General features: G+C 50.9%; 7 protein-coding genes across 7 annotated transcripts; 6 read left to right on the top strand and 1 right to left on the bottom strand.

The window, feature by feature from the left end:
• Window positions 1–5,265: 5,265 nt before the first annotated feature.
• On the top strand, window positions 5,266–6,588 carry agn1_3 (Glucan endo-1,3-alpha-glucosidase agn1; the record flags this gene model as incomplete). The annotated part of the gene is made up of 1 exon (XM_062874902.1): window positions 5,266–6,588. The coding sequence occupies one exon, from the start codon at window positions 5,266–5,268 to the stop codon at window positions 6,586–6,588; it is 1,323 nt and encodes a 440-aa protein (XP_062738110.1).
• A 139-nt stretch (window positions 6,589–6,727) lies between these two features.
• QC761_116340 (uncharacterized protein) lies at window positions 6,728–8,960 on the top strand (the record flags this gene model as incomplete). Its single annotated transcript, XM_062874901.1, has 3 exons — window positions 6,728–7,323; window positions 7,394–8,090; window positions 8,147–8,960. Exons 2-3 carry the CDS (start codon window positions 7,741–7,743, stop codon window positions 8,958–8,960), a joined length of 1,164 nt encoding a protein of 387 aa, XP_062738109.1. The 5' UTR covers window positions 6,728–7,323; window positions 7,394–7,740.
• A 231-nt stretch (window positions 8,961–9,191) lies between these two features.
• QC761_116335 (uncharacterized protein) lies at window positions 9,192–10,514 on the top strand (the record flags this gene model as incomplete). Its single annotated transcript, XM_062874900.1, has 2 exons — window positions 9,192–9,482; window positions 9,540–10,514. 2 exons carry the CDS (start codon window positions 9,192–9,194, stop codon window positions 10,512–10,514), a joined length of 1,266 nt encoding a protein of 421 aa, XP_062738108.1.
• Window positions 10,515–13,338: 2,824 nt separating this feature from the next.
• Window positions 13,339–14,379, top strand: QC761_116330 (uncharacterized protein; the record flags this gene model as incomplete). The annotated part of the gene is made up of 1 exon (XM_062874899.1): window positions 13,339–14,379. The coding sequence occupies one exon, from the start codon at window positions 13,339–13,341 to the stop codon at window positions 14,377–14,379; it is 1,041 nt and encodes a 346-aa protein (XP_062738107.1).
• A 16-nt stretch (window positions 14,380–14,395) lies between these two features.
• QC761_116320 (uncharacterized protein) lies at window positions 14,396–15,983 on the bottom strand. The gene is made up of 3 exons (XM_062874898.1): window positions 15,244–15,983; window positions 14,892–15,178; window positions 14,396–14,837 (listed from the first exon to the last, which is right to left on the bottom strand). The coding sequence occupies exons 1-3, from the start codon at window positions 15,529–15,531 to the stop codon at window positions 14,567–14,569; spliced, it is 846 nt and encodes a 281-aa protein (XP_062738106.1). The 5' UTR covers window positions 15,532–15,983; the 3' UTR covers window positions 14,396–14,566.
• On the top strand, window positions 15,928–18,118 carry QC761_116310 (uncharacterized protein). The gene is made up of 2 exons (XM_062874897.1): window positions 15,928–17,165; window positions 17,224–18,118. The coding sequence occupies exons 1-2, from the start codon at window positions 16,775–16,777 to the stop codon at window positions 17,967–17,969; spliced, it is 1,137 nt and encodes a 378-aa protein (XP_062738105.1). The 5' UTR covers window positions 15,928–16,774; the 3' UTR covers window positions 17,970–18,118.
• A 1,940-nt stretch (window positions 18,119–20,058) lies between these two features.
• QC761_116300 (uncharacterized protein) lies at window positions 20,059–22,272 on the top strand. The gene is made up of 2 exons (XM_062874896.1): window positions 20,059–21,299; window positions 21,352–22,272. The coding sequence occupies exons 1-2, from the start codon at window positions 21,038–21,040 to the stop codon at window positions 21,969–21,971; spliced, it is 882 nt and encodes a 293-aa protein (XP_062738104.1). The 5' UTR covers window positions 20,059–21,037; the 3' UTR covers window positions 21,972–22,272.
• The last annotated feature ends 672 nt before the right edge of the window (window positions 22,273–22,944 follow it).

Below are 22,944 nucleotides of genomic sequence, written 5' to 3'. Positions count from 1 at the left end.
GGTCGGGATCGCTGGACTTAAGGATTTCTTGAATAGACAGTTTGTCGAAACACCCCTTGATCGGTTGCGGCTGCGTCTCAAGGCCTCTTTGTATCAGAGCTATGGCGTCGATTTTCGATCCTGGCTGTTTTTCCCAGTTCGACCGAGTAACACACTGACCTCGCCGAACAACCATACACATACTCTGCCTCCGACATTACAGATAGTGGCGATACGTTCGGGAACTCGAGCTCGATGGCCGACAACGCCCATTGGTTTTTTGTTCCGGGTGGTTGCGCATGGTTGACTGGTGAAAACGGGAAGCTGTAGTAATACAATGGACATTAGTGTTCTTCAGCATATTTCGGCGGGACGGGCTTGACTTCTGGCGCTGGGATATTTGACGTGTGGAAGACGAGCGATGCGGACGTCAGGCGGCAGGCGAAGAGATTGCTGGTCGTTCCCTGATCATTCCGGGTTCTGTCAGAGGTTTCACTTTCCCAGCAATTGGCAGTGTGAGACACAGCAGGGGTTGGTTTCGTACCATTGTACTGCTTCAGGTTGATATCGCGGAAATACTCCAAACTTCGACTTACGAGAGCTTTCAGACGACAGCACCGGTGAGCCTTTCAGGAGGTTCAAGGGGTTAAAGCAGAGGGGCATATCAATGATGACGGTATAGTCCCTCGATACACCAAAGTCGTGCATCATCTTTGGAGACGTCATTCCCGGAACAGGGGCCGTGAGAAGAGGCTGACGACCTGACTTGGCTTTTGTAATGATGAAGTAATGAACAAATGGCCTTACCAAAGAGGCATGAAAAGCAATCAGCTCTCCCGTCACAGAATGTGTTCGAGGATGAGCCGTTGTGCATTGCTTGACGAAAGTCATCATCTCGTTTCTTCCGAAACCCTCCCGCTCAGACTTTTCGGGCTCTCCTTCTGCCCTCCTTCCATCGAACCAGCCGATGGTTTGCAAGCTCGGTAGTGCAAAGCGTAAGGGCGGCCCACTTTCACAGATGGCCAGAGCACGCTGGTCATGATAAAGGACTACTGTGTTGGCAGCGCTCGTCTTTTTGACTGGAGTTGGTGATCCGAGAAGTTGGGACAAGATTGTCAAGATGACAGTCCTCAATATGTGCAACGCAATACTCAGCACGGAAGCCAAAGGATCGATAAGGATCGAGATGCTGAACAGGAACGGTTTTGAGAGAGCCGAGCCTTTCGCATAGGAGAAAATGTCGGTCACCAAGTACTGGTTGACAAACTCTGGCTGGATTTCCGACCCATTCTCACGAAACAGGACCCCGCTGAGTATTCCAACACCATCGAACCAATGAACCCGTGTATCCTCGTCGTTGGTGATAAGCGGGTTGCTACCGTTCCGGACGTACTGTCCACCAGCCAGGTCAGCTGGGATCTCTCCGTAGAAACATGGTATGAGTGGAAGTGTTTTTCTGGATAGGTGCAAAATTGCCGGCGAGATACTGGTTTGCACTCTTCGTTCGACCTTCGCATTTGCCTTCGCGATGCATCCTGAAAGATGGATCTGCAGCTGGTGAAATTGATTGGCTTTGGAAATGAATGAGGAAGATGCCAAGATGTAAGGTGTACTCAATCCCTGGCTACGATGCAGTTAGAGGAAAATGGCGGAATTACTGGTACAAGTATCAGAACACCTCATGCCAGGATAAGGTTTCCACCGCGTCACTACCGTCTCGGCACTGTTTGTCAAAGCAACAAATTTCCAACGGGATCCTTTCACTTTTGCGCTCTCCGTTGAGCTTTTCGGACAAATGAATCAGGAAACAGATGTAGCGATAATGCTGCCAACCTGGAATGGACCAAAGCCTGTCCTGATATGGCTAGCTAGCATCTGGCATTCATGCGCTGGCAATTGGCCTGACACTCCTATCTTTTACAAATACAGGAACCAAAGGCATCCCACATGTTCTCATCGTGTGGAGGAATGCAAGGCTCCATGGAGCAGTGAAGTTGGAATGAGTCAGGCGGTTGCACTACGGTAAGGCTGATTTCTGGGCCCTTGGCAGATTACCTACTCCTCACATATAAATACCTCACTATACGCTCTTTCGAGCTTCTTTTCTTCTATAATAGTGAAATGGTGAGAAAAACATACAAAACAACCACAGCACCAGAACTATACCCTCAACTGGACTCTGAATGAAACACCTTCGTGACAGTGACTCGATCGCAGGCCACACTTCATGTAGGACAAAGAAAAGACGCTATGGGCTCGCAAGCCACATAATAAGCACCGGATTGGCCTGATCATAGGGCCAGTATTGACCTGGATGCGTGCAAGGCACAAAACTCTTGAAGAATAAAAGTCAATGTCCTGTCTAAAATAGAATGCGAGCAGTAGGCTACCTTTATGCATGACCCCTGAACCCCTGATTTCTCCGTGAGCTCCACTACTCCACACATACCCTCAGGCCTGTGGCCGCACCCCAAACTAATAGTAATAATAATAAAATAAAATAGAATCTACTCCTTATTTAATACTTTAAATTTACCATTTAAGTTTTAACCCTGCATAGTTATAGGCACAATATTTTTTAACTAAATTTAATGAAATTAATTTAGTTTTTTTACTTTATGTTTTAAAGCTTACTATTTTTTCCATTTATTTTGTTTTACTTTTTTACCTTTTTGTACAATAATTTCTAAACCTAAATAGCAAACTAATATATTTTTCTCAAACGCTAAATTTAATTCCCAAATATTTAGAATATCGTAAATCCCGAGAAAAATAAATACTACTATCAATTTAATATATTTAAATAATAAGTTTAAGTTTTCTTTAAATAAAAATTATATCCAGTTTGTTAAGTATTTCGAATCTTATATTTATAAAAGATTGTGTTTTTTAATATTCATTTGCTTTAAACAAATTGTCACGGTTCAGTAGAAGCGGAGTTTCGCCGGAGCCATTAAGACGGAGCAGGCGGACAGGTGGGGCCTGTGAGGCAGGAAATAGCACGGGCCAGGGAATCTAGGAATTGAGAGCTAGAGCCATGGATCTGTGGATTCAGAGCTAGATCTAGGAGATCTAGATATTTAGACGTAGATCCAGGTACGGAGGTACTTGGAGGCCTAGGTCTATATATACGAAGGAACTGGCTGGAGTAAATAGACAGTTCCGCAGTATGCAACTTTATATACAAGTCGCAATCGTCGGTATCTTGACTATTGTGATTAAGACAAGCTATTTGTTGTACACTGTTTAGCTGTACCGAACCAAGATTGTTCAGAAGTGCCTTCGACTAGTATCCCTTTCAAAGGTTCTGGATAGTGGTTCGTCACACTTATTTATAATAATTTAATTATTTAAAGGGATATATAAAGAAATATAAAGTTTTATAAAGTCGTTGAATTTAAAATAAGTCAAACTGTTACACTACAATAAGCATAATTTTTTTAGTAAATTACTTACTTTTTATATATAAATACTTTACTTTATACTTTTTTGAACTTCTTAATTTTTGTATTAATAATAATGATATAAAATAAGATGATATCCACTGCTTATTTTATGCTTCAAATCAACTGTCTGGATTCCAGTGTCACGGTTTTGGGAGACAGTGGGGCACACCGGACCAATCAGGGCTGGACCGGGCGATCGAGCGGGGCTCACGGTCCAGTAGGACGGAACGGACCAATAAGGTGGGGACCGGGGACCGTGGTGGGTCTCACGGTCCACGGTCCAGTATCGGCCAATCCGGAGAGGACCGAGGACCGTCTGTAAGCCAACGGTCCACGGTCCCCTGATCTATATATACGGAGGAACTGGCCGGTGTAGATAGACAGTTCCGCAGTATGCAATTCAAGCTTGTATTCACGGTATCTAGTGTTTACATTGAGACATCTTGTCGTACACTGTTTAGCTGTACCGAACCAGGATTATTCAGAAGCAGCCTTCAACCGGTATCCCTTTCAGAGGTTCTGGATAGGGGTTCGTCATATCCAGCCCTCAATATATCTATCTGATCTCACATCCATGACATCCTTCAACTCAAGTTTGCGCCACCTGATCCGGACTCACACATCTCACAACCCCAGGTCGGGCTGTAATGGCCAACCGCAACACTAGGCCACACTTTGCGCTCACATACGATAATCAGTCCCAAGGATCGAACCGTGCCCCAAGCCAACATCACTTGGCATCTGATTTGGTGTCGCATTACGCTCAACAGACACCGCATTGCTGTGTCTGACACCATACACCCCAAGGAGGCAAAAATCACCAATATGGAAAGTCGTACGCCTCGCAGCCGGTTTTGATGCAGCTGATAAAGATCACAGCTGACGATGTGTTCAAACACCACTTTTACTTTGCTCATCATTCAGACAAAAGTTCTCAGCATCCGTCAGATCGGGTCGCGAGTTTCGACCCCGCAAGCATATGTCTCTGGGGTTCCAACAAGCCGCCGCCAACGGCCGTCAAAAGTTCTCTGATAACCAACTCCTCATTTCTTTTGGTTATGGCTTTGCTCCTTCCATTAGATAATTATGCGCTGCACCAACAAAGCTCAACTCTAAATTCGGAAGCGTTTAAGACCAAGAGTCTGGGCGCTGGCGGAAGCTCTTGTGGCTTGCTTTAGCTCGCTGCACATCGCTAGCATCTCTTGGAAGAAAAGCTTGTCTATGTTTTGGCAGGTTTGACATCGCAAAGCGATCCAATCAAAATGTCGACTTTCAGCCTTGTTCAACTGCATTCAAACCTGCGCTCACGATCTATTTTCTTTCCCATGTTGCGAGGATAATGCGGTGAACGTAAAAACTGAACTCCCAACGAAGAGTGGGCCGAACTTACGGTCATGCCCCAGAGTTGAGCCATCCTTCAGGAACCCGACGAAAGGGAAACGCGTCGTCTGATCTGAAGAATATGTGCCCGTGTAAATGTGGCCCTGCAACCGTCCTTGAGACCGCCGGACCCGCGCCTCATGTGTTTCTGTTCCTACGATCCCCAAGGCCATCAACACCACTATGACTGTGTGTTTGTAGAGTGGAAAGACTGGCTACGAGCCTCCTATTCCGGACTCCGGGACCCGGACGACGATTGAGTGTCAACTTAAAAGATCTCTTTCCTTCTCCTTTCCATCAGTGTCATGTTTCTTTCACACACCACACCGCTTACCACTTCAACCACATTCCTTTTCCACACCCTGTTCTGGTAGCAGGGGCCTAGTCTTGACGACAGGTCATTCAGTCACTTCTTTTTCTGTTCTCACCACTCCTTTGACAATTGACATTCCTTTTAATAATGAAATTTCTTTTCGCTCTTGCCATCTCGGTGTCCGTGGTCTTGCCCTCAGTGCAAGCCGCCAAAGAAGTGTTTGCCCACGTTATTGTAGGCAATGTGCGCTCCCTCGACAATGCCGACTGGGAAGACAACATCAAGCTGGCGCAGGAGGCCAAGATTGATGCCTTTGTCCTCAATATTGCCCAAGGCGATGAAGGCAACGAGGCGTCCTTGCAAACCATCTTTCAGGTTGCCGAAAGCCTGAACTTTAAACTCTTTTTCAGCTTTGACTACAAAGCCCTGGGAGCATGGCCAAAGGAGGATGTTATTGACCACATCACCAGGTTCGGTGCCAGCCCGGCTTACTTCAAAACCGACGACGACAAGCTGTTTGTTTCCACGTTTGAAGGTCCGGACAACGCGGGCGACTGGGCTGACATCAAGGCAACGACTAACTCGTTCTTCGTCCCCGATTGGTCATCTCAGGGCCCGGTTGTTGCTGCTGGACTGGCGGATGGTGTTGCTGACGGGCTGTTCAGCTTTGATGCTTGGCCGAATGGTGACACCAACATCACCATCAAATCTGATCTCGAGTACCAAGACGCTCTTGGAGACCGAGCATACATGATGGCTGTCTCCCCGTGGTTTTACACCAACCTTAACAACCCCGACTTCACCAAGAACTGGCTCTGGCGTGGCGATGAGCTCTGGGATACCCGTTGGGCTCAGGTAATGGAAGTCAACCCTGATTTCGTCGAGATTCTCACCTGGAATGACTACGGCGAATCTCACTACATTGGCCCTGTTCGCGAGAAGGAACTTGGTTTGTTCGATACGTCTGCGCCAATCCCCTATGTCGAGAATATGAGCCATGATGGCTGGCGCAAGTTCTTGCCTTTTTACATTGAGCAATACAAGACAGGAGCTGCTCCGACGGAGTTTGAGGAGAGGGTCGCGGCTTATTACCGCACCGCGCCTGCTCTTGCTTGCCCTGATGGCGGTACCACTGGTAACAATGCGGATTTCAATGAGGTGGAGCAGCCGCCGCAGGATTTTAATGAGGATGCTGTGTTTTATGGTGCGCTTCTGACCTCAGATGAGGGGGTTACGGTTACGGTCAAGATTGGGGAGAATGAGCAGACGGGGACTTTTACGACTTTTCCTGCGAGCGGTGCGGGGACTGCAGGTGTTTATAGGGGGAGTGTGCCGTTTGGGGGGAATAGCGGTGATGTTGTTGTTACTGTGTCTCGGGATGGGCAGGTTGTGGCTACAGCTGAGGGGGGAAAGCCGTTGGGGGCGACGTGCGAGTTTGATATCCAGAACTGGAATGCTGTTGCTGTATAGGGAGTTGTAATATCTTGAGAAGGATTAACGACGTGCCACAATCACACAACATTCACTCTCGGTTCTGTGCTTTCCGTGATAGCAGCTTCTACCCATCGCACCTACCCATGTGTAACGCCCCGGTAAGTTATTGGTTGGGATTTCCAATGGAGACAGACCTCACAGTTTTTTTACCATTGCAAAACTTCCCGGTTTCCTCAACTCTTTCACCCTTCGCCCTATATCCAAACTCGAAATCTCCATACCATATACACCGCATTCTTCTCCAAAAGGCTCGAACCCACAATGCGACCGATACTCGACCGTTCCCGGATATCCCGCTCCCCGCCGATAAATTGGTTGCATGTCAGATCCTTTTGGTGGAGGAACCTCGAACGGACCCAATCACCAGCCATGCTGACGACGATCCGTTGCGACCTACCCCGGATACTCTCCCGGGTTTTATACAATCACGATCCAATTGACCAATCGTTAATTCTTCCGTCGCACTGTCCTTTGACGCTCACTCGGAGCAGCTCGCGTGCTTCTCAACATCGGCCCGGATTCGAAGCCCGCTCCACAGACGTTGCAATTGTGGTAGCCTCCTGTCAGGTTTCTAGTGGTGCGCATTGGAAGCTCTCCACTTCCATGTCCATTCTGACAAAGCCGAAGGAGTTGGCTGACAGCGCTTACAGGTGACGGCAGTGACCGAGGCTGTGGGGAACATGGGATGGCCCACCCGGAGTCCTGCAAGGGGTCAGTATATCCGCGGCGGCATGCCACCCCCCGCGCTTCAATAAGGAAGCTGATGCTCTTTCCATCTTAGTCGGCTTATTCCATCCCGGCAAATATTATCACTATAAACTTGATTATCATGTCAGGCACGCAACACACTCAGACCCGATTTGCCGTTGCCTAATACCGCCGTGAGATGGGATTCGAAGGGATGATCCGGCCTTATTAGGCTGGGCCACTATGTAGCCATGCTTCCGTGCATTTGCAACGATCAAAAGTCTATATCGTCCCGAGCACCGGGATACTTGGCGGAAATTGCGAAAATGCGCCCCTGAATCTGATATTAAAGGGTACCAGCCCGCTGATGGATCTCACCGTGGAGGTCTGCCCCAGATTTCTCTCCGGTAGACAGTCCAGCGCACCGTCACGACCGAAAAGATGTCCAAGAAGCTCATCGCTTTCCTGCTTGCCCTTCCGGCGTCGGCCGAAATCATCTACGCTACGTCGTACAATGACCATACTGTTACCTCGCTGAAGCTAGATGGGTCGTCCCTGACTCGGGTTTCTCAGAATCTGGACTGCGGGTCTGAGCCTACCTGGTTGACTCTTGACAAGTCAAAGTCGGTGTTGTACTGCCTGAACGAGGGTTGGGGTGGATCTTCTTCCATAACCTCCTACAGGACCAGCGCCAGCGGGACTCTCGAGACCCTGGACGTTCTCTCTGTCCTCAAGAGTCCTGTTGCCTCTACTCTCTTTGCCAATAATAGCAAGCTTGCAGTGGCTCACTAGTACGTCTACCTTTCATGGCGGGGTATGTCCTCGCGGTGCTAATACAGACACACAGTGATACCTCCGCCTTCACCACCTTCTCCGTTGCTGACCCAACCAACCTCTCCCTCCTCGGCCAGCAAACCTACCAGCTGACTGCCCCTGGCACCGTACCCGAGCGTCAGGATGCCCCCCATCTCCACGATGCCATCCTGGACCCATCCAAGAAATTTATTTTGGTCCCCGACCTCGGCGCCGATCTCATCCGCGTCTTCCAAGTCGACGATGGCGCTGCCGCCGCCACTGCCGTGACCTCCATCCCAACCATTGCCGGCTCCGGTCCCAGGCACGTCGCCTTTGCCAAGGCCGGCCGCAAGACCTTCCTCTACTCGTTTAACGAGCTCTCCAACACCATCAGCGGGTATTCGGTTACCTACAAGCGCGACACCGCCCCTGAATTCACCCGCCTCTTTGACGTTCCTTCTGGCGGCCCAGGCACGACGGTTCCTGCTGGCACCAAGGCGGCGGAGATTGAGGTGAGCCCTGATCAGAGATTTGTCATTGTCTCCTCCCGCGGGGAGAGCAGCCTGGACATTCCGGCCTTTGACGGAGAGGGGACGATCAAGTCGGACCCGCTGCAGGTGTTTGCTGTCAATCAGCAAACCGGCGCTTTGACGCATGTGCAGACCGCTCCCGCTGGTGGGCGCAATCCCCGCGGCTTCTCGCTCAACAAGGCGGGGACAAAGCTGGTGAGCGCGCTGCAGGATGATAACAGGGTTGTGGTTTATGAGAGAGATGTGCGGACTGGAAAATTGGGCAAGGTGTTGGCGCATGCTACTGTGGGAAGTGGACCGAATAATGGGCCGAATTATGCTCTTTTTGATGAGTAGATAGTTGATGAAGGGGAATTTGTGGTAAATAAAGAGAGTTGATTGAAAGAAGTGCTTTGAGTGTGTGTAGTGATGTGAGATTTGTTTTGGTTTGCTCTTTGAGGCGATGATGTCCATAGGGATAAAGCTGATTTGTGTTGATGGCAAGAAAGGCGGTTTTGATCCAGGACATCTCATCAAGGGAAAGAGAAGTAGTCAAACATTTTGGTACTTTAGGGCCTCAAATCTCTGATGTTTACCCTCTTCTCAAATCATCTCCATTCGCAGCAATCTTCATACGCACTTACAAGACTCCTCAATCCAAACATGAATCCCCAGAAATCCACTCCCGCTCGCAAAACGCGCGCCCCAGCGTCACCACCTACCCAAATCCCTGCTCCAGCTACCATCCAGCCCTCAGCCTCGACCTCGGCCGATGGAAACCAAGCCAAAGGGAATGATAAGCTGGAAGACGTCCTCAAGACCTGGTCCAACAGCAGCCCCGAGAGAAAATCTCTCCCCTTTTTGAACGACCTCCACAAAGTAGGTCGCCTGTATGATCGCATTGTCCAGTCACGGTCTCACAGTCGAACGGAACAGTTTCACGCGTTTGACGAGACGAGATCACACCTTGATGAGATCCTCGAGGGTGAGGGCAAGTTTGCTGCTGCGGCTTCGACTCCCAAGCCGGTTGCCAGTTTCCTTTCGCGTCGAGATATGAAGCACCTCCGGCCGGAACCTTCTCGTGAGACGCAGTCTTTGCCCTCGACCCCGATATCGAAGAAGACCGGGATTTTTGGTACGGCCGTTGTTGAGCCGACCGCGGCTGGGCCAAAGACTTTTGATATCACGCCTTGGAAGAGGGAGTCGCCGCCGACGCCGACGCCGGGCAGGGTCATCAAGGGGATGGAGAGGATGCAGCTTGATGGTTCTGACAATCAGGGAAGTGCTCGGGGTTCTTCGCCTTCTGATGATGTGGCCATGTCTTCGCCGTTGACCAGACCGATTCCTGTTCACGGTAAAGGGAATGAGAAAGGGAAGGGGTCGTCGTCTATGCTGCTGCCGTTTTTGGATTTGCCTCTTCCTCCTATGGGGGTTGTGGGTGTTGATGAAGTGGGGGAGAGTGCTCACAAAGATTTCAAGCCGATTTACACGCAGTCATATGTTGATGGGGTGCTGGAGGCGATGACGCATGCTCTTGGGAATATTGCGCGGTTGTCACAGGAGAAGAGAGAGGCCGAGGGGAGGCTGGTGGTTTTGGAGGAGAAGATGAAGATGTGGCATGCTATTGTTCATGGTCAGGGATGTCACTGCGTAGAGGGGAGGTGGTGGGGGGAGATGGAGGAGGGGTTGATTGAGTTAAGGGGTGGCAAGAAGGAAGGGTCTGGAGGAGCGAAGAATGATAAGAAACATGGAAACATTGAGAGTGAAGAGAAAACTGAAATGGGTCGTTTTGGTATGGATGGGGCGGGTGATGGTTTTGAGGACGGTGTTGGGGGTTGTAAAGAGGCTGAGGATGAGGAGGCTTGGGATATTATTGTCAGGAGTCGTGTTGGTTCACCTGAGATGGTGTAAGGGGGGAAATGAGCACTCTATCCTTTCGTCTGCTGTCCACTCGTTTATTGTTCTGTATTTGGTTGTCGACTTTATTGCAGATGAAGCCATTTAATTTAAACTTCGACTAATGCTAATTAAGACCATAGAAGGAGCCTTTAAGAGGCAGACACCTACCTAAGGTAGTTTTACCTTAGGGTTCACATTGTTTGTTTCACCAAATGTGGATCTAGTGCCGCACACAATCAACAATCAACTGACAGCTAGCAAACACCTCCCCGCCATCACCTTCTCGACAGTATTCTACCCCTGTCAATACAGTCAAGATGGGTACCGCAGCAAGACGGGTCGCTGCTGTTCTGCAGATACTTGATTCAATCGGAGAGCATATTAGGGACCGGAAGACCCTTTGTATTCTCTGTCGTACGAGCAGAACCTTTCACCTGGTATTTGGTCGACACCTTTACCGTCACCTCGACAGGAGCAGTGACTCATTCAAAATTTCGCCATGTAACCCGAATCTCATTTACACCAAGAGGCTTTATTTGGGTGCAACAAACGGCGAGAATCCAACTTCAGCTGAGTTCAACGAGAGAACACGACAGCTCATCAAATCAATGCGGTGCCTGAAAGAGTTCGAGTAAGAGTCCTAGCACCCATCAAACATCGAAACGATGTTTCTAACAAATCTCATATTGCAGCTGGGATTTTGCGTACAGACTGAAGCAAGCTACACTAGATTGTCTGCGGAGATCACGTCCAGACTAACGACCCTTCAGGTTGCATATGACGACCCCGAAGAGACCACGAATGTACTCCGAGATATCTCCAATGACAGCTCGGTGTCGCAATATCGGCCCGAAATATAGGTTTCTTATTTCTGTAACTTGCGATACCTTGCTGTCAAGAACTTGTCCGGCGATCTGTCCAGGTGGCGGCGGAAATTAATACAACTTTTGCTGCACTCAAGGTATGCCAAACCTTTTAGGCCAAGGTATGCAAATTGCTGTTCACTGCAATGTTATCGGCACATCAAATTTTGTGTTTCTTCCAGCTGACTATGCAAAAGAGCCCTTGAAAGAATTAGAACTTTAACTTTCAACTGAAGCTGTGTGGTCATATCAGGCCCTTAAAGCCCTTGATCTTGCAGAATTCCTCGATAAGATTCGTGAAGAGTATGTCGAGAGCAGGGGGAACCTCTACATCTCAAAATCCTCGACAGTGGCCGATCCGTCTACCCGTTGAATCGCCAGCACTTGACGGGGCTGGTCGATTTGGCTTGTCTTGAGGTAGTGATGATTGACAACAATTACAAGCTGCATGAGGACCAAGACGTCTTCTAGCTCTGCACCGACAAACAGCTGTAAAGTTGTGTTTTCAGCTTTCAACCCAACATCATGTCCACGCCTTCGCAAGCTCAAAGTGTCTTACTACTGCAAAGGCGCACACGAACTTCTCTGCGAGTTTGCCAAACACCCGTCTATCTTCTGTAATTTGGCATTCTATGTTGCTACCCCAGACGGGGTCTTTGATCCAGCCATGCTGCTGTGCACTAGCGAAGAACATCCGGAGCTACCCATCAAGCTGAGGATGATGGAGGTGGATCTTAACTGCCAATGGTACACATACTATCGGTCTGCTAAGGAGATACTCAAGGATCTGGTACTGTCTAACGGTGGTTCGTTAGAGGTGCTTGTTCTGAGTATTTCAGACCAAGATGCAGACTAGGTCGAGGAAGAGGATGGGATCCTACCACAGGACTTGATAGAGCCTATTTCGTCTTTTACCCAGTTCACACAGCTAGCGGTCGACAACGTGTCCCAGTATGAACAAGATCTTGAGACGTTGGCAGAGAAGTTGGCATTTGCTTGTCCAACCCTACAACATATCCACTTAAACCATAAAGCCTTCAAAATACACCAATACGGAGCGGGACTCTAAAACATAAGCGTGGAACTAAATGGAGGACTAGAAGGCCCTCAGTTGTTGGAATTTTCGTATTTCCCTGCGTCTGCGTTGGTGAATTGAGCTACATCAAGTGGATATCCATATTTCAATGAGAGACTTTTCAACACCAGATTGAATGAAGAGAGTTACCAAGCTTAAAATGCCGAGCCGTCTATTCTCCACCGAAAAACGTAAATGACTTGAACGCGCGTTCCAGACTCATCCTACTTGCTGACCCGCACGACCTGCAAGATCTTCGCAGGGAGAAGACATTCAGGGAGTCAGGTGTGTCAGGTTGAGAATTTCAGGATCAAAAGTCGATGGAAACAAGAGGGAACAAAGCTTATTCGCAGTTCGGCTCCACATCAACGTCATGTATCGGCGCCGAAGATGCCGCGTTTGAGCACACCGATCGGCGGTCATGCCGGGGCCGGAGGTGGGGCGTTTCTCGGCGCAGTCAACACCCGCCGTTTGACAGCTCACCGTGGCTGACATTGCGGAGTTAGGCACCTCAGCGCAGGCAACATATCGGGGAAAGAATCCTGCCGCTATGAAACGGCATGGCGAACATCGGTGAACGATGCTGTCCCAACGGTCACGGAGCCAGATTCGGGTGCCGGAACGGGGGTGTTGGGAGATATTCACCGGCCTATTGGCCATACCACCATTGTCATGACGTCGAAGATCATCGCTTGTGTGGCTGTCGGTACGGATAGTGGGATATTATACGTCTTGGACTCGGAGCAAAAACTCCTGTGCCAGAATCAGGTTCGAGTGCTGACTTACATCAACACATGTTTGATCAACACCACGGCCACATAAAAGCCGGCCGGTGAATGAACCTCATGCACCACTCTTACTGAACAGACCCAAAATCAAACTACAAAACATACTCAAAATGAACCCCTCGGCAGCAAGAGCTTGCCGCTTCGCCTCAAGGCAAGCCCGCCTCTCCCAAAACATCACCCGCTCCAAACCACCAACCCGCCTCACCTGCACACCAACCACCACCCGCCTCCTCCACACCTCACCACCCCTCCTCACAAAAGTAAAACCCCAAAACCCGGACCCCACCCAAAACAAAACCTCCCCACGCGTCTCCCCCTCCGAAAACATCGGCCGCCAACGCTTCTCCGACTTCGAGCTCGGCGGCAAAGTCTACATCGTCACCGGCGGCGCCCAAGGCCTAGGCCTCACCCTCGCCGAGGCCCTTGTCGAAGCAGGCGGGAAAGTGTACTGCCTGGACCGACACCCCTCCCCCTCTGACCCAGAGCAATGGGAGCAAGCCAACTCCCGCGTCGTCCCCTCCTGGGGCGGCTCCCTCCACTACTGCCAGCAAGATGTCGCCGATAATGACTCCCTCAACTCCCTCATTGCGAAGATTGCGGATGATAATCAACGGTTGGACGGGGTGGTGGCTGCTGCGGGGATTCAGCAGATCACTCCGGCGATGGAGTACACCCCCGAGGACGTCGCCAAGATGCTAGAGGTGAATTACACTGGTGTGTTCATGACTGCTTCCGCAGCAGCGAGGCAGATGTTCAAGCACAAGACAAAGGGGGCGAGTATTTGTCTTATTGCCAGTATGAGCGGGCTGATTGCCAACAAAGGTTTGCTCAGCCCGGTGTATAATTCCAGCAAAGCCGGTGTGATTCAGTTGGCGAGGAACCTGGCCATGGAATGGAGCCCTACGAGGCCGGATGGCAGTGGGGGGATCAGAGTGAATTGTATTTCTCCTGGCCATATCCTTACGCCGATGGTGCTCAAGAACTTTGAGGAGGTGCCCGGGCTGAGGGAGAAGTGGGAGGCGGAGAACATGATGGGAAGGCTGGCGGAGACGAGCGAGTTCAAGGCTGCGGTGCTGTTTTTGATGGGTAAGGGGAGCAGTTTTATGACGGGTGGGAATCTTGTTATTGATGGGGGTCATACGGCTTGGTAGTTGGGAACAGGGATATGGTGCCTGTGTGCATGAAATAAAGATTAATTGTTGTCTGCTACATATGCAAAGCGAGCCGTTCTCCTATTTCAAAACCTTAAGTGCATCCAATGTTCTCCATACTAAATATACCGCTCGGCATCACGGCGAGATGTCTAATATCAAAGATCGTAAGTGTCGTTTGTCGGCCTCAAGCAGCCTGTCCAGAGGTGGTAGCCTGCGCCGAGGTGTTCTCTTCCGCTTCAACAGCTGATCGCGGGACCGAGTCACGCCCCAAGACCTTGATGCCAAACTCGAACGAGATACCTCCTATTGGGACAATCGGGACAGGAACACGCGCACGATAGGCGCCATTGTGAGACGAGAGTTCAGGCCTTGACCACGGAAGGGATCGCATGAATGCCACGAACTGTCTTTTGGTCCACATAAAGTTGAGATAAACAAGGACGGCGTGTGAGGTGCTAAAGTGGTGAATGTCAGGCACTGATCAACGACAATCATAGAAACGCACTTACCAGACACCCAGAAAGAAAAACAAGCCAGTGTAAACGAGGACAAAGAAGCGTTCAACCCAGGCCAGACATTCTGGATCGGCAGGATACCACTGCTGCCCATCCCAACGCTGGCATTGATGGCTGCCACCGTCTCTCTCCATTATATCGTTGAGTGCCATGAAGAAGAGAAATATAGGGAAGGCGCCCATGAGATGTAGCAGACCACCAAGGAATGGAGGTCCTATCAGTCGACGGCGGAAATGAAACACGAGAAAGCTGGCCAGTCCCCAAACGACAGTCAGAATTCCCTATAGCCTTGGTCAGTATGGCCACGAAGGTTGAAACAACAGAGACAAGGCAAAGTGATACGTACAACCGTCGTTGCGGTCGAGGCTAATTCACGCACGACATAAGGAGGCCACCACGACTTGGGCGGATTGTGGACGAGGGGCCCGTAAACCAAAGCCAGCCCAACAGCGCCAAAAGAAGTGACTACACTGCCCAGGTGAGCCGCAGCAGCGAGCTTGAGCTCGGTGGGGCCTCGAAGGTTGAGTTGGTCCTCACTCTGAGTCTGCTGGGTTTCTGCGTCCGTGGCACGCGCTGGAGTGCCGCCTTCGGTGTTGCTTTCCCGCAGGAGTGGTGTGGTGTCATTAGCAGCCATAATTGTTGAATACAAAGGCGTGAAAGAAACAAACTATCGGAACAGTTCAAAGAGGGGAAGAGATGTCGTCAAGTTTGACTTGGTTGCCTAGCTGAGATGGCCTCCTTGTTTGGGTGGGACTTGGGATGCTTGGCATCTTGCACAAGTTCCCAACCGCAGCTATCACCTTGGCATACAGTACCTTAGGTGACACAAAGATCTGTGTGACTCCTTTGGCACTCTGCAAGATAATATCTTGGGGTCCAGGGGGCCGGCTGATGGGTCTTCCGTGTCAGATTGAAGACGAAAAGATCATTGGTGGCCTGCCACTTGAGATTGTGTGTTCCGACTGTTCGGTGCGCTTACCAAATGGCAGTTTTCCCCGCAATGCCAGGTGGACCATGGCCTAACCATACGGCCGACTTTTCTTTATTTCACCCACAATGGACACAAGTTGCGATCGAAAATTGCTTGTTTCTGATGTCAGAACAATCTGTCTCAGGAAGAACTGGGCGGCAAATTCACTTTTCTGCCCCTTTTCATAGGGCTGGATGGCTGCCTCTTTGTGCAACGGTACATTCTTGCAAATCTCCAACTCGGATTCACCAGACCTTGTCTGCCTTACTGATACATTGCTCGGATTGTGCGGCTCTTTGTACCTGCAGTCATCTCGCAATCGAGACCCCGAGTATTAGACACGCGGGTGTCTGCTCCAATTATGCTGCCAAGCCCAACTCAGATTACACCGACTCTGCAAGATCCTGGCGACTGAGATCGAGTCCGAGACAGGTGATGCGGAGCAATTTATCTTTCCACCTTCAAAGGCTGCCCTGTCCAGGGTTGAGAAAGTGACACAGGCAACTAGCAGTCCTTCCTGCTGCTTCACTGGTGCGTTGTCAAGTCGCTGCCGTCGACGTTCGACAAACCCCAACAAGGCATTAACTTGCTTCAGCCTCGTGTCTCCTTTTCGACTTCATCAATGCTGCCTGTCAGACCAACCCCAATGTCCCGGCAAATCGGGCAGCGTGACACGACCATTCGCTTGGTTTCTTGGGGGCCGCCGGTCTCTCAAGGGCCTTGGCGAACGTCTTATTTGGGCATAACAATCTCGCGCTACTACGCGCGCAGACCGACGACGAGCCAACAGCTCTTTATTAGACCAATACTATTGCTGTGTCTGCAGGCCAGGAACATTCTGGGCCCCTGGCCCCTTGCTGTGCCGCTCCCACGCGGTGCTACATAGCGGCGTGCGCAGCGAACAAGGATGAAACCATCATCGGCCTTGGAGCAGCATCAGTGCTTTCTCTTAAGAATATGGCCCTGTCTCTTGTCCCACCTCCTTGCACTTTTCTCATCAATCTCCCCAGCATCTTTCAGCAACTCCAATATGAGGTTACACACGGCAGTTGCCTGCATGGGCCTTGTGCAGTTATCGTGGGCCGCCAAAAAGTGCTACTACCCCAACGGTGTTGAGGCCACGACCGACACGCCATGTCACCCCGAAGCAGAGGACAGCATGTGCTGTTTTAAAGGGGGGTCGTATGGGCGGGCCTGTCTGTCGAACAAGATGTGCCAGGCTCCGGATGGGAAGATTATCAGGGGGACATGCACTGATCGAAACTGGAATTCGCCAGAGTGCGCCTCTTTTTGCATGAGTTCGTTCACCCTGGTGTGTTATTTTTGGACTGGTAAGGGCTAACACCGAAGGAATAGATGTCGGCGGCGGGGGAGCAAACCTGATATCATGCTCCAATGTCACAGACAAAGACACGTCGTTTTGTTGCGAGAAGACAGAGACTGGGAGGTGCTGCGATGATGGGATAGGGCGATTCGAGGTTATGCCGCCGAGGCCGGTCACGTTGGCTCTTTGGGATTCCAGCGAGGGGGTTTACACGCCTTTGGCTCAGGTTTCGAGTTCGAGTTCCACTTCGACGACAACTAAACCCTCAACGCCGTCCTTCGAACCTAGTCCGACCACAGCGACAAATGCCAGTGGCCCAAAGGAGACTGGATCGGGCGACAACGGCTCGCCGGGCGGCTCAACGAGAGATGGCTCAACAGGGGGCTCAGGCCAAGACCCAGCACCTTCGTCCTCATCATCAGGAGGCGGGCTTCCCGTAGCAGCGCAGGTCGGTATTGGCGTGGGTGCAGCTAGTGTTGTCATAATGGTCTCAGTTATTGCATGGCTGATTTGGAAACTCCACAAGACCAAGAGGGCTTTGGTCGAGCCGGTGGCACCTTTTCTCGATCCGTCACAGCAGCAACCCTCTCCGTATCTTCAGGAATGGCACAAGCAGCAGCAGCAGCAACAACAATACCAGAACGCGATGGAACTGCGAAGTGGGCGGGATTGGGATCAGGCACATCATGGAGCAGCGACACCTGGGTCAGCGGAACTGGCACATTACGGCCCGCAGGTGTCTGCTGAGTTGCCGGGGGTGTCGAATCGATATGCTTGAGGCTAAACCGGGGGTATCATTCTATTATCACCTAATTACACGGTTCTTTTACATTCTAGCACAACCTTACAATAGACTACCAAATTTCTTTCACCTCCCACCGCCCTGCCTCTGAGACCAATAGTCATGATGCGACAGCACCACCCACCCATCTTTATCTGTCCCCTCCAACGGGGCGATGTTTAATTCGGTATCGCCACCATCGGAAGAAAGCCTAACAATATTGGGCATGCTCACTTCTTTCAGGTTTTTCTCCTGATAAGCCACTCTGATACGTTCGAGAATGGCGCCGAGAGAAAGTGGGCCGTTGGTGGGGAGAAGGGCTGCATACAAAGCCTCGAGTAAGAGAAGCTGCCAGTTGTTGCTTTTGGAAATATCCTTGTCGCTGGCGGCGAGGACTAGGTTGGTTCCGCTTGAGTTGCGAACGGGTTGGTTGGGAGGTTGGTAAGTTGCATTAAAGATTTGGAGGGTATCGAAGGGGGCTTGGACGAAGCGGGTTTGGAGATTGGGGTCCCAGAGGAGGGAGTTTCGGGTTGGGTTCTGGGGGTTGTAGAGACGGAGGTTGTTGGAGGTATCTTTGCCAGTGACTCCATCGTATATGATGATCACGAGTTCTTTGTGGTTTTTTGGGTTGATGTTGAGGAGGAAGTTGTTGGTCATGAGCCAGCTGAAGAAGGCGCTGTCGATGGTTTCGGCTGGGTTGGTGGGTTGCTGGAATTGGTAGGAGTAGACAACGAAGTTGTAGGTGTCGCGGAAGAGGTCCTCGAGGTTGCGCATTATCTTTGTGCGGTTGATGGCTTGGGGGTGGTCGTTTTTCCAGGAGAGGAGGAGGAGACGGACGGCTTGGTATCCAGAGACAAATCTTTGGCTGTCAGGGGTTGTTGCTCTGGGGGAGGTCGCCATTGTGTCTAGGTTCGGGATGTCGTCAGCCTCGTCTTCCCAGCTGGCTAGACTTTGGAGCCAGTTGGTTATCTCGGCACGGCCAGGAGCGGGTTTTGAAGGTGATCGGGTGGTGTTTGTCGCTAAATTGCAAAGGTCCCACGCGGAATTGGTGATGCTGGCACAGACTTCGGGTATGGCGTTGGACTCTTCGAGCTTCTCGTAAAGCTCGTATGCTTTGTTCATGAGGTTTCGACCCGGCGGTTGTACCGAAGTTGATTGTGCCATCATGATCTGTAGCAGCGAGGACTGTATTTGAAAAAGTATAGGGACAGTCCAGAGGTAAGGCCTTATTTGAGGATATATTCTGTGTTTCCCATTCACTCGCCCATCGAGTTGCTCTCAAGGCTTTGGTCACCAGGTCCACCAAGGCAGAGGATTTGGGTTGCTCTTTCTGAAGTTGGTGAGTTCGGATGAATGCTCACAAATAAACAACTACTTCTGAGGCTTCCTTCTGCTCTGGACCCGAGTGACTGGGCCACATGATGGGACGATGATTTGATGTTGAATCAGGAGGATGATTGTAGGCAAGGAGAATTGACGACATGTTGGGTGGCTCTATCTTGGACATGGCTTTTTTTTAGGGGGGGGGGGGTGAATCATGTTAACCTCAGAAAAAAGTTTTGCGTCTGAAGCCTTGACACCCACGCTGTGATACTTTTCTTCAGCCTCATGACTTTGTGGCAATGGTGGCGAACAAGATGTGGTCAGTATGTGAAGTTTATTTCCAAGCCCATGGTATCAAACAAGTTCCAAACCCAAACAGTGATTACTTTTGATATTTTGGTTGCATTTCACTCTGAGGTCAAGACAACAGAGGCAAGACGCTATTAATTCCGAGTATGCTATGTCTTTCACTACATCTCATGAATAGCTTTCACAACCGGGCGGGTTCGAAATAGCGTTGACATGTGGTCTGAGGCGCAAGAATAAGTGGACTCATCCGTCCCACTTCTCAAATTGAGTTTCCCTTTTTGGCATGCCGAGGGCTTTTTCACCAATCAAAGCCAACCTCCCTCGTGCATGCCACAAGGAAATCCCACACTTCAACGCAAATCCCAACCGTTCCAAAATACACTGGGGACCATTCGCCTGTTGGCATCAAAAAGCTACCTTCCTTCACTGTGATTGATGCGCTTCGGACTACCTACTCTAGTGTAACCAACGCGATGCCAAGAGCTCCACCACACGACCGTTTGTACCCTTGTCTCCCAACACTCTTGGTCTTGTCTTTCTGACTCCCTCGCATCCTTCTTCCTGGCCTTGACGTTGGACACTCCAATCTTTCTCGTGTCTCAAGTGCATTCTTCAATGAGCGGGACGATATTAACTTCACGTTTCTCGAACAATCCTGGCGCTGAGCACTATGCGCGCATATCCACGCCATGAGACTGGAATATATTGCCCTCCTCGCCTAGCCTCGCCAGTGACGTAACCCTACTCAGGTCGATGTTTCCCTGGTCCACGTCGGCACTCGAGACCGCAATACCGCATCCTGTCACGATGAAAACAAACAATCTTGGATAGCTCGATCCAGAATGAAACGACGGTCCAGAAGGCGGCATGGTAATCGGGCCTCTTTTGCAAAACAGTCAAAAATCTCTCGGCGGCTGATCGTCCCGAATCCATGTCGCATGACAGAGCCCCCTGACAATCGGTTCACAGATTCCGGGCTCGCTGTTGTGGGGTGCATAACTACAGTGACATTGCAATGGTTAAATGCAACCAATACACCCTATTGGCCCAACTAATTTGGGGATAACACCTTTTTGAGAAGCCGGACGCCACTATCCGCGCCTTGCCCGGGTTGATGGACAAGCCAATATCAAATGGGCCAGCTCAAGTGACCTTCGGTTCCCGGGCCGCTGGATTTGGCGATGGACACATGGAACAGGAATCCCACTTCAGGTGCCGGAAATGGAACCTCCACGAAGGACAAGACCACCAAGGACTGACGTATCACTCTATTGCCGCTGCCACCTGCCCGGTTTGGGCTGTGAGCTGGCGGACATAAGAGGAGGCTGTCTCCAGGCGTGGTTCTCGGGCTCTTTTTTCTCTTCAAGCTGTGTCAAGTTGGCCAAAGAAACCGCCAAACCAGTTTCGTCCAAACACCATCCTCAACCATCACCATGAAGGGACTCTTGAGCGTTGCCGCCCTTTCGCTGGCTGTCAGCGAGGTTTCGGCCCACTACATCTTCCAGCAGCTCTCGACCGGCAGCACCAAGCACGGCGTGTTCCAGTACATCCGTCAAAATACCAACTATAACAGCCCTGTGACCGACCTCAGCTCCAACGACCTCAGGTGTAACGAGGGTGGTGCCAGCGGTGCCAACACTCAGACCGTGACCGTCCGTGCTGGGGACTCTTTCACCTTCCACTTGGACACTCCTGGTATGTCATCTTCATCAGCCAAACCATTTATGCTTTGTCTAACACCCCATAGTCTACCACCAGGGTCCTGTCTCCGTTTACCTCAGCAAGGCCCCAGGCTCAGCTTCCAGCTACGACGGCAGCGGCACCTGGTTCAAGATCAAGGACTGGGGCGCGACCTTCCCCGGTGGCCAGTGGACTCTCGCTGGTTCCTACACTGCTCAGCTTCCCAGCTGCATCACCGACGGAGAGTACCTTCTCCGCATCCAGTCCCTTGGCATCCACAACCCATACCCCGCCGGTACTCCCCAGTTTTACATCTCCTGCGCCCAGATCAAGGTCACTGGTGGCGGCAGCGTGAACCCATCCGGTGTTGCTATCCCCGGTGCCTTCAAGGCCACCGACCCCGGCTACACCGCCAACATCTACAGCAACTTCAACTCCTACACCGTCCCCGGCCCATCCGTCTTCTCTTGCGGCTCCAACGGCGGTGGCAGCTCCCCCGTTGAGCCCCAGCCCCAGCCCACCACCACTCTCGTCACCTCTACCCGTGCTCCCGTCGCCACCCAGCCCGCTGGCTGCGCCGTTGCCAAGTGGGGACAGTGCGGTGGTAACGGGTGGACTGGCTGCACCACTTGCGCTGCTGGCTCTACCTGCAACACCCAGAACGCTTACTACCACCAATGCGTCTAAGTCTGCGGTGAGATGGCGATGATGTGAGAGAGATACCAAAGAATAGAGAAGGGGAGACATTGAGTGACAATACTTGCATAAAGACGGGGTTGCATGAAGGGGGTTTGGTTGGGAATTACTTTGGCTGTATATATTCACTTCTAAATATGTCCCATTGAGGAATTGTTGGTTACGCGTGCCCTTCGGCTGGTCGTTAAACTACCTTGTAAACTGGAAACATAGGGGCTGTGTTAATTTGGCTATCCAATCGCTCTGATTTCCTCTGCATCCAAGTCATCAAACGAGCTTGAACCCGCTCGACACGCCTTTCTGAAACATACACTCAGGATCATGCTTCCCACTGACAGCCTTCAACCCCTCAAGCCTCTCGCTACCGTATTTACCGTCTGTATTCCATTCTCTAAAGCTGGCATGCTTCCATGACATCGTTTCCAAGGTCCTTTGTCATCGAGAGGGAGACACCGTATCTATCAAGATTCCCGCTCAACCCTACCCCCAATCTTCCCATTACCACCACCGACCCTAATACAGCTCACCTCAACAACTACGCTCTGTTGTATCCCTTCCCCTCCATACAAATCTCCTCCACCCGCATGATCAATCTTATTGCACCCTTGAAGATGAGAACCAGACTCAGCATCACCCCCACACAACCGATCCCTCCCACCCGACGCCACCACGCTCCCCTCCTCAATCGAGAAATTCCCAAAACTAACTTTGAGGTAGACTGATCCGAAGTTGGTTAGGGGTGTGTCCCAGGCGTGTCGCATTGCGCCTTCGCTTACTTGGTTGAGGGGTTCGATCGATTAGCTCCTGGGGTGTTCGAAGGATGGAAAAGGGTAGCGAGGGGGGAGCATACGAGAGGAGCAGACGCCCGTGTATACTGCGGCGAATATCCGGGCGATGGTGACGGATACTTCGCGTTGTCGGGGTCAATCACTGTACTGGGGATGAAGGTCGGTTGGTTGGTAGG

This window comes from Podospora bellae-mahoneyi (genome assembly GCF_035222275.1).
Source record: "Podospora bellae-mahoneyi strain CBS 112042 chromosome 1 map unlocalized CBS112042p_1, whole genome shotgun sequence".
NCBI lineage: Eukaryota > Fungi > Ascomycota > Sordariomycetes > Sordariales > Podosporaceae > Podospora > Podospora bellae-mahoneyi.
The sequence above is the reverse complement of the archived record's forward strand: the minus strand, read 5'-3'. Positions and strand labels throughout refer to the sequence as shown.